At 42.1% G+C, this 10,872-nt stretch overlaps 1 protein-coding gene across 2 annotated transcripts; it reads left to right on the forward strand.

Moving 5' to 3' along the window:
• Positions 1–56: 56 nt before the first annotated feature.
• Positions 57–9,268, forward strand: FBXO7 (F-box protein 7). Of its 2 annotated transcripts, none has more exons than XM_054631626.2 (9): positions 57–358; positions 1,668–1,962; positions 2,920–3,147; positions 4,461–4,602; positions 5,061–5,144; positions 6,251–6,343; positions 7,296–7,472; positions 8,143–8,180; positions 8,532–9,268. In XM_054631626.2, exons 1-9 carry the CDS (start codon positions 237–239, stop codon positions 8,934–8,936), a joined length of 1,584 nt encoding a protein of 527 aa, XP_054487601.1. In that variant the 5' UTR covers positions 57–236; the 3' UTR covers positions 8,937–9,268. The 2 variants fall into 2 exon arrangements, with proteins under 2 accessions (XP_054487601.1, XP_077034619.1); XM_077178504.1 differs by lacking the exon at positions 57–358 and adding an exon at positions 378–901.
• The last annotated feature ends 1,604 nt before the right edge of the window (positions 9,269–10,872 follow it).

Below are 10,872 nucleotides of genomic sequence, written 5' to 3' on the forward strand. Positions count from 1 at the left end.
GATCGTGGCTGGGCCACAGCGCGGCACGCAGAGACAGCGATTGGGGGCGTGCCGCGAGCCCCGGAGGCGGGGCCGGGGCCGGGCTGAGGCGGTTCCGCGACAACCAAAACAACGGCCCGGCCCGGCAGCCCTTGCGCCCGCGCCCCGTCGCCACCTTCCCCGCCGCTGCCGCCCGGCGGGGCCCGCTTGGGGCGTGAGGTGGGCGCGGAGACCCCGCCCGTCCCGCTGCCGTCGCCATGAAGCTCCGCGTACGGCTGCAGAAGCGAACGGCGGCCCTGGAGGTGCAGGGGGCGGAGCCAACGCTGGGGGAGTTGCGCGCGCAGCTGCGCCTGGCCCTGCTGCCCGCCTGGGGGTACAGGTAGCGAGCGGAGCGAACCATCGCGAGGGGTGCCGGGGGGAGGCGGTGCCACCCGTGCGCGACCCGGGCCGGCGGGGCCGTACCACGCGGCGCGGGGAGAGGGATCTGCCCCAGGCCCCGAGCGCGGTGCTGCCCCCTGCGGGGCGGGTGGGGCGCTGCGGCGGCGGCGGCACTGCCCGGCCCGGGGATTGACAGCTCCCAGCCCGGCCGCTTTACCCGGCCCACGGCACCGGCTGCCCGGGCTCCTGCCGGGCCTGGGACCCGGGCTGCTTCCTGGCTGGGCGCTGCGGAGCGGGAAAGCAAAACTTCGGCAGTGCTCAGTTGCAAAGTGCGGGTTGCAGCGCGGTTAGAGCTGACTGAGATTTCTGCGCGGCGCTGAAGTTACAAAATGCTGTAGGGTCTCGGTTTTACACTTCTCTCAGGCTTCCTGGACAATCTCGGTTGAAGTTTCATAAACATTTTATCTGTGAAGATCTCACGGCATCCTCCGTAGGAAAATGAATTGCCTGTAAAAAGGGAGCGTTTTCTGATGCTGGCTGAAGGGTTTGTGTCACAAACCTTTAATTCGGTCCGACGTGCTGCTGTTTCACTGGTGATTCACACAGCAGTGTGGGCAGGAGGAATCTGAAGTTACTGCTTGCCTTGCCGCAGTGGGTGTATTTTATAGCTGCTGCCGGGTAGCTGCTTCCCTGCTAACCAGTTTCATTTCTGGGTTTTTTTTTGCCTGAAGTGTCTTATCTTATTATCCTCATTTGCAGCTAGTATTCTATAGGACACCTGCTGATCATTGAAATTAATATTTAGCTTGGTGAGAAAGCAAGTTGGTTGAGTCTTCAACACTATTTATTTTTAAATAATCCGAGGCAGTAGTTTATTTAGATCTTGTTTTCCTAGCTGTGAAATCTCTTTTGAAGGACACTTACTTGCTTTCCTTCATAACTGTTTTATGACCAATTTCTGTGAATGAAATTTTATTTACCAAACAGCTGCAGCAACTTAAAATGTACTTTGGCAAGAAACATGGGGGAAATAATTTCATATAATCTTTTTCCCCTCACCCATATTTCTTTTATATACGGGTAATTAATTGTGGATTAAGCCCTATGGCACAATACTATTGTAATATGCAGTATGCATTTCTAATTGTAGAATCATAGAATCATGAAGGTTGGACAAGATCACCAAGTCCCATCTTTGCCCAATCACCATGAGGCCACCTAAACCACAGCACCAATTGCCATGTCCAGTGTGTAGCTATCCAGGTGCAGCCAACCATGTTTCCTTACTGCTTTTTAAAATTATTTTGCAGTTCTGATACCACGTTTTCAATAACATTGAACAGAAAAGATGCTCTCACAGAGGATCAGAAGACCTTAGCTTCATATGGGATTGTTTCTGGTGATTTGATATGCTTATTACTAGAAGAGCCAGATGGACAACCCAGCCTACCTCCTCCTCCTGCTACTCCTGCCCCACTTCAGAATGGTCATGAGCCGTCCACCTTGACCCCCAACAACAGTCAGGCCAACAGTGCAAGAGAAGGGCAGAATGAGCAATCTGACAATGACAAGGCTCTGGTGGAAGTTCAAGAGAGTGGTGAGAGGGTAAGTACATGAGAATTTTCCTGTACAGCACAAGGCAAAAAGGAAGGTGTCCTGTTGTGTCAGTTGCTGTACTATGTAGGAGTGAATTTCTTGGGAATATGTGGTTCCCTATACTTGTCTGATACATGCTCGGTTATTTGAATGGAAATTTGTCTCTGTTCATTGTATATTACTGTGGCACAGAAGAGAGAGAGTGTTTCAGGTTTACAGGAGTATATGTTTTTGCTGGAACATGCACTTAAGGAAGTAAGGATTATGTTTCTTGCCTGCCTCGGTGCCGTCTTCTTGAGGAACCGAGTTTAGATTGGGGCAGATGCAACAGGCAGTGTTGAAGACAGGCTCTTATTTTTTCCCCCTTTCCTGACCCTTACCTTAGGTAAATCTGCTTATAGTTTTCATTCTTCTTTTATTTAATAATGTGTCTGTGTGTAGTTTTGTCAGTTAATTAATAACATGCCATGATTTATAAGAAAGGAAGCTACAATGAAGCCACAGTGTTCCTCAAGTGGCAGCAGATGCACTCCATTGATCGATTTTTTTTTTTTCCTCCCCTGCTGTTTAGGCCTGTTGTTTGTTGGCAGCCCAAGTTGGCATTTGGGTTACCTGCCATGCATATTGGCTAAGTTCAAATAAATATTGATACTGTAGTGATTAAATTATTCCTATGTATGTTGCAAAAATTCTGATGAAGGTTTAATATAGTATGATCACTTTGCCTTCAGTTAGTATATGCAACAAAATGACAGACCCTTTCATGAAGGGTTTGCATTATAAAGATTAAAAACCACAAGGGCTACATATATGACCCCAGTCTCCATCTGGAATGCTAGAAAATGGAGGTATAATGAATCCATACGACTTGTATGGGAAATCAGGCTGGAATAAGCAGCTGTATAATGTTGATGTATATAGAGGTGTAATATTCTGAACAAATATATGCTTTGCTTTCCCCTGAAGGCAGGATCCAGCCAAGAATTTCCTTCTAGATTAGTCCCAGAAGATCCTGACCTGGAAGAAAGTACAGGTTCCTATCCCTCTGAGCCCATGCTGTGCAGTGAAGCTGCTGATGGTGAAACACCCCATTCCTTAGAGGTGCTCTACCTTTCTGCTGAGTGTACCAGTGCCACTGATGCCTTGATCGTTCTGGTTCATCTTCTCATGATGGAGACAGGCTATGTACCTCAGGTAGGTAGGTGCAGCAGAAGCAGAAGTTTCTGGGTCAGTGTGGGGAAGCTGTGGAATATACAAGCTGCATCTGAGGATCTGCTTCTGCCTTTTTACGTGTCAGTTTGCTGTAGGGGCTGCTGAAGGATCAGCTTCTCAAAATTCACAGAAAGTTTTCAGGGTGAAGACTGGAGCAGCTTTTAGAAGAAGAGGCCTGTCCTTGTGTTTCTGTTGGTCCTCAGCCTCACTGGGACCCAGCTGAACCTCCTGCTTCTGCCTTTTACTATAAAGCATGTGAAAATGTGCTTAGATTGTGGCACTTCCCCAAAATACTGCCTTAAGTGTCGGTATCATCTCAATGATATCCTGTCAAATGGTATTTAATGAGGTCTAAGTCTGCCAAAAAAGTGTCTCTAATTCCATATTCAACTTAGTGCCAAGTTTGGCTTTGATTGTACTAATCTGTAGAGGTGTCATACTCAAGCACCAATGGCAGTACATCTGTACGATGTATGGATTCACTTTTCCCCTTTTCATTTGCATTTTATGTTTACTAATACATGGCTGAACATGGAGAAAAAGATCTAGTCTCAGTAAGGTGTTTAAATTCTCATCTTTTTTCTTGCAGTGAGGCTGACTAAGCACATGTGGGTGTCTGGTTGACCAATACCAATTTAATAAATCTGCTAAGTTCATTGTAGCACCATAATTTGAAATACTATGTAAATAATACATTTGCCACTGTGAATAAAGTTTATGGCAGTGAGCAGGCTTGGAGGTATGGAAGATGAATGCTGTGCAGATTTAAGAGGAAAGAAAGAACCTACTTGTGCTTGTGGTTATATTATATCCCACTCCGATAATCTATCTGAGCTGTTTCATACTGAAATTGAAAGCAAATCTGTTAGTTGAATCAGGTTTTCTAATTAACTTCAAACTGTCATTCTTAAAGCCCTGTCAAATATGGTAAGTTCACAGAAAAGGTGCAATAGCTTTTTTTTGAGCAGCAAATTAATTATGTGCAGGAGTTGTCAGAATGCTGGAATGGATGACAGAATGAAGTATGTGTCTCAAAGAAAGAGGTGTGAGTGCTCACTGAATGTCTGTTCCTATCAGGACAAAAATTACTGAACTTCACTTAGATTTGCTGTTAGTTTTGGGGAAAATGTGTATAATCATATATTTTCATGATCACTGAGTCATTAGAACTGATCTAAGAGTTGAATTGCAAGCATCATTCTGCCATTTCCTAACTTCCAATCCTTTTCTCACCCTTCAGCATTGGTACATTGCAAAAGTATGACAGTATGTTTGTTACCCCTTTACATTTGTAGGGGATAGAAGCCAAGGCAGTCTCCATGCCAGAGAAATGGAGAGGGAATGGTGTTTATAAGCTACAGTACACACATCCCCTTTGTGGAGAAGGTTCTGCTGGTTTGACTTGTGTGCCTCTGGGAGATCTTATTGCTATTAATGGTAAGTCAGTCAAGTCTTCATCCTGGATGCACATTCCTAAGTATCACCATTGTTTACGAAAACTCAAGTGTGCTTTTGTGTGTTTTGAACTGCACCTTTATTACTTGGGTTGCTGAGGTGCAGAGGATGCCACTTCCTGATGCTGAATACTCTTTTCCAGTCTCTGTGTTGACTGTTTTTTTCCCTCTTGTTTTAAGAGATTAATCCTTAGGAGTTTCAGCTGGCCTTTTCATTGCAATATTGTAGAAATATGTTTGTTGTCTCATTTCATAGGAACTTTGGTACACATTGCCAGACATGAAGGAAGTAGATTTGCTTCAGCTACAATGTTTTGGCTTCTTTTATGTTTTCTGCAAGACTTAAAGCTTCCAGACTATGTATTACTTAAGTAATGAAGTGGTCTTTGTTGTCTCTCTGTGTTTTAAATTTTGAAATGTCTTTCTTTCTTTTATTTGTAGCAACATTAAAAATCAACGAAGAGATTAGAAGTGTTAAGAGAATCCAGCTATTGCCATCATCTTTTGTTTGCTTTCAGGACCCAGGTATGCCTGAGCTATGATCTCATAGTAGTAAGCTGAAAAGTAAAGAAGGGACACAGTGGGTAAGAATTTGCTTTAGTAGAACACCAAATAGGTACAGAATAGCAAAAAAGAATAAAAGTGTGGTTACCATTTAGGTTAGTCGTAACTTCTTGGTAAAAGGATTTCAGAGTGTAGCCATTTACTCACATTTTGTTGTTATAACAAATTGAATTTCTTGGATTAACAATGTAAGGAAAGAACCTTGTAAAGCTCAGTTTATCATTTGGCCCATATGCCTGTTATTTATGAGGTCTTAGGCATATGTGCGAATCTCTGGGACAGCAGATCTGAGTGATATCCCCTTTCTGCCTGGCAGCTCAGAGTTTCAGAGGCTGGTTGTACCTACACTCTTGTTGTGGTACTGTAGTTGTTAAATTCTTTTTGTCAGAAAACATGTGCTGACCACATGTTTTCTGACAAAAAGAAACCATAGTTTCTCCAGAGTGCCAAAATTAGAGTGAAAACTAAGTTGAGGGAGGAGAGAAGGGCAGATCCATGTGGGTCTTTGTGAGCACAGACCTGACCATCCTTATATTCTCTGGAGGATATGAGTTGCTTTACTGGCAGTCCAGGCTGACTCAATTTCCTATGTTCTGTGTAGTCCCTGATACACAAGTCTAATTGAAAGGTTGTAGAAGAACTAACTGAGTGCTGAAGTGTGTCCAGTATAACACTAAAGTGTTCTTGCTCCTCTTTCTTCAGAGAACAGCATGGAAGAGTACTTCTGTCAGAGAAATGAAGGTTGCAGGCTCTTAGAACATAGATCTGTGTTAGGCAGGAGCTTTGAAGTCTGACAAAGGAAGCTCTGACAGCTTGAGAATCAGTTTGTTTCCAGAAAACTCAAGTCTTTCCCTTAACTGTGCCTTCTAAGGCTGAAGGGAAAGCTTAGCCCAGTCATGGTTTCTAGTGACTGACTTGTTGCAGGATTATTACACTCTAGATGCAGAGCTGCTCCTATCAAGATCACAAGCAGAAAAAAGCTGTGCTAATAAGAAAACTGTAATTCTTATATAATTGTTGCATTATAACCTCTTGAAGTTAAGCTTTTTCTCTCTCTTCTTTGATAGAGAAGGTTGCAGGTGTTTACAAAGACCTTCAGAAATTGTCCCGTCTCTTTAAAGACCAGCTGGTTTACTCTCTCCTAGCTGCTGCCCGACAAGGTGAGAGAAAATATTTGCAATTAAAGATGGTACTTAATTTTTGAGGATGGAAGGAAGGGAGTCAATCTAAAGCCTTGAAGGAAGAGTGTTAGAAACAGCTGTTCAGTGATAGGCGTATAAGCAGTAAAAATAAAGTAAAATATACATGCTAAAGAAATCATATTAATCTTTGTAACTCAGAAAATGTTAATATAATTCTGGTTTTAATTTTGATTGCTCTACTCTCACTTCAGAGATGGAAATGGAGTGGCTGTTTTCCATGCATAATGATGAGCAAATCCTACCACAATAATTTTATAGCAGTAGTTCTGTAGTTTTGATCTATTTCTTTGTCAAAACAGAAACATTTATTTAGCATCATGTTTGGAAGTCTGACCTCAGGAATGATCTTACTAGGAACGGTCATTGAGGGCTTGGAGAGGATGGTAGGAAGTAACCCAGGCTGGTGTTTGTGAAGCAGTAGGAACCTAGGCTTTCTCTGCATACTTACTGCCATAAATGGTCTCAGCTTTGTATTCTGAAGACAATGGAATTCCCTCTAGACTTCAGTGCATGAAGATTTTATGTGAAGCATGTGCTCTATATTTGTCTTTTTTGCAGGGTCATGAAATTGGACAGGTCTTTTTCCCTCTACTTATTCCTTAGCTCTGTAGCCTATAAGCATAATTTGGTGTGCAATGATTCTTAGGCATAGTGCTCAGTATAAAGTGTCATTTTCCCTATTTTGTGCTCCTCTTAAGTGTAGTTAGAGTTGCAAGAGATCTGTTTTGCAAGGAGTCACATCACAGTAATTGCTCAGAAAAGTGGTGTAACTCAGGCATCAAAGGGAGAGGATGTAAGGGAAAGATTATAATGTCCTTTCTTTCTTTTAGGGACTTCGGAGATAGAAGCACTACCTAAGAGATGTCGAGTTTACTGTATTTTTTCTGAACTTTCTTTCTCCTTTCTGTAGCTTTGAACTTACCAGATGTGTTTGGGTTAGTGGTCCTTCCTCTTGAGCTCAAGCTTCGGATTTTCAGGCTTCTGGATGTCCGTTCCCTCATCTCTCTCTCCGCTGTTTGCCGTGATCTCTACACAGCTTCCAATGACCAGCTTCTCTGGAGGTTTATGTATCTGCGGGATTTCCGAGGTAATGTTAGGCACATCTTTTTCTCATTATGTTCTCATGTTAACAGAGGGGTTAGTTCTGACAGGCTTTGATAAGAGGCTCCTCAGGGAACCAATAATGAGATTGAAACACTGTGAGTAATGCAGTTGTTTGTGATACTAATCAGTACAGTTGATCAGTGTGTGATTCAGGGGGATGCAGAGTTTTCTACCAAGGAAAATGATTGGCAATCTTCTGAGCCATTATTGATGCTCCACATGGTTCATCCCATTGTGTGGTGCAGGCTTTCCTTGTTTTCATCTGTTTCCTTTGCTACCTTGGTGTATTGGCTACTGCAGATATTAGGAAATGGAGGGAAGATATATTCCTGCTTCAATTTCTCACAAGAGAGTTAAGAAACAAAGGTAATCAGGGGAAGTGCTGTCAGAAGGTGAAGGCAGAAATTATGTTTCTGGGATTTCTGTATTTAATAACATTTAATGATCATGCTTTACATGGAATGGGTGTGCAAGTAGATTACCTATCAAATGGACCTGGAGCTTTATATTTCTTAAGATACATTATCTTTAGAAAAAGATGTATTGACCAAAAATGTTTTTCATATCTTGATTATTCTTTGCATTCTGACAAACTGCAGGTATCTGTGGCACAAGATCTGTTGCTTTTCCTAATGCTTTGCTTCTCTTTGTAGATCCTATTGCAAGACCTCGTGACACAGATTGGAAAGAAGTAGGTGGCTTTTTAATATAATCTCTCTGAGATCAATCTTAGTTTGAGAATTAAGTATAGACTTTGGGAGGCAGTAACTTTGAGTTAAAGTTTAGCTTAGAAGTGTGGTATTCTATGTGTGCATGTTGATCAGACTAGCGGAAAGGAACATCAACAAGTTGTGGTGCATGCTCCACGAAGTTTAGAGATCTTCAGGGGTGCTGTGCCTGGTCTTTGGTGGGCAGGGGAATTGCTGGTCTGAGTTTTCAGGCTGGTGAGGAGCACGTTTTTGAGAAGTGCTGTAAAACTGAATGCAGCTGCTGAAGCTGGAACACTTAGAGAGCTTTAAAATGCTTTTTTTTTTGCCTGCAGCTATACAAGAAAAAGTTGAAGCAGAAGAAGGAAGCTCTGAGATGGAGGCACATGATGCTTCTGCCCCCTATACCTCATCCAATCCCCTTTCATCCCAACCCATTCTATCCTAATCCCTTTCCACCCAACCCATTCCCATCAAATCCAATCTATCCCCCAATGATCATTGGGGGAGAATATGATGAGAGACCAACACTTCCATATGTTGGAGACCCAATTAACTCACTCATTCCTGGCCAGGGAGAAGCACCAGGTCAGTTTCCTCCATTCAGACCACATTTTGACCCCATTGGCTCCCTACCTGGAGCAAACCCCACGCTTCCAGGACGAGTTGGTCCCAATGACAGGTTTCCACCTCGACCCAGCCGGGGCCGCCCCATGGACATTCGCCGTGCATTCATTTGATTGCTGCTTTTTCCTGCAGGGAGTTCTGTAGTTACTGAGCTTGCTTTCTAACTGTAGGAGATTGCAAATCCCAGGCACTAACATCTGCCTTCAGATTGTGTCAAGAACATGTGTGCATGGTGATGTCCCAACTGCAGAAGCTGGGTTTGTTTTGTGCTCCGGTAGTGCTGTAATACCTGGCACTTAAGGTCTGTTCCTCAAAGAGCTATGACTTAGAGCAGTTTGTTCTGCTGCCCCCCTCCTTGCCCTTAATCGTCTGTGAAGTGCTACTTAGAGACCAGAATAACGGCCAAATCCTTACTGCATCAGATAAAGAGCACTTTAAATACAAACCCTCTACTTGTCTGTTTTATTTGAAGAGTTTTACTGCATTGCCAGGATGAAAGGTTTTGTTTAAAATCTACTCAGCTAATTAATAATCTTTATTAACAAAAAAGTTACCACATAGAACAGGATACTGCCGCTGTTATGGTGGATGTGCGTTCATGGAAATTTTTAAAGGTGTTGTTTCCTTTTTCCTTTAATATTTTATTAGGTAAAAAGCGTTTTTGTATTGTTACTTAATGCACAAAGAATACAGCAAAGGGATTTTCTTTACAATGGAAATATTAGAACACAAATTAATTCATTTTACAAACAATTGAGTAAAGTCATGCCACAGTGCAACTCAGAAGTCTAAGCAGAAGCAGAGCAATTTTACAAAGAATCAGCAGCAAAACTTTTGACTTTGTCCTTGACTTTACAAATAAGGATCTGTAGTACGTGACTGCATCTACTGTGACTAAAAGTGGTGTGAAAATGCATCTGTTCTTCCTATCTGACATACTTAAAGAATTAAATAGGCTGACCTGGTTACAGTGGGGATGGGATCACAACATTATAAGAAGCAGAGCGTATTCTGACTTTAGTAAATTCCATTTAGTTCCATTACTTAAGTATCAGATGATAACTTGCCAAAAAAAAAAAAGTGTTGTAGCATGTTATGAGCACCTTTCAAGTGTTGTCTTATTAACTAATGAGCAGCTAACAAGACCACTGGTAAAGTTTCCTGATGAGACCTGCAAACTGATGCTGGAGCTCAATTAAAGGAAGACTGGAATGACTGAACTTTGCTAGAACTTTTAATTTCTTATGTATTTTTTAAGATGATTGATCTCAGTGTTTCTATAAATGTGAATGGTACTAATGGCTGTTGTGACAACTGATACTATTTTCTAAAACTTTTTTGAAATTCCAGCTGTGGAAATGGAGTGACATTTCCTGTTAAATACAAGCTATTTAATCAGTAATTCTTATGTGCTTTTTCAGGTGAGATTTCAGTGGTTCATTTTCTCGTTTTGTATAAAATCAGCTGACATTAGTAAGGTCAGGGAGTTTTGCCAGTGGAAGTAAAATATAATACTTTATTTTGCTGTCAAAAGTTGTATTGCTTCTTTCTTCCTTTTCTTCTTCGCAGAGATAGTTTTCCTTCCCTACCAAGATTAGCCTTAACTTTTAACTTTTTCCTTCTGTGGTTGAATTGCCTTGTTCCAAAAGCATTTTCACCAGTGAAATGTATAGTCAGATCTCTTAGAGTTTGCAGCAATTCTTTATATTCCACTGACTATAAAAAGGAAAAGGTAAATCTATACTGTATTGGTCTTGCACAATTTTGTCCTTGTCATGCTTCAGCAATGCTTCAGTGCTTCAGCAATGCATAAATAATACTCAGATAAGGGTACAGAGCTTTAACTGATAAAATAATTAATAACTTACCTTTTTCCTTTTTTTCCAAGCTATTTTTGGGAACAGTGACAACATAATGCGTGTTAGTTAATTTTGTGGTGCCAGTGGTGCTCACATTGCCAATGCCTTGATGACAGTCGCATGGTTTGCCCTGCTGGCGAGCCACGTGCTGCTCTGGAATTGGGCCGTCTTTGCTGAAGACAACCATGAA

The sequence above is a fragment of the Agelaius phoeniceus genome, chromosome 5, assembly GCF_051311805.1.
Source record: "Agelaius phoeniceus isolate bAgePho1 chromosome 5, bAgePho1.hap1, whole genome shotgun sequence".
Classification (NCBI taxonomy): Eukaryota; Metazoa; Chordata; class Aves; order Passeriformes; family Icteridae; genus Agelaius; species Agelaius phoeniceus.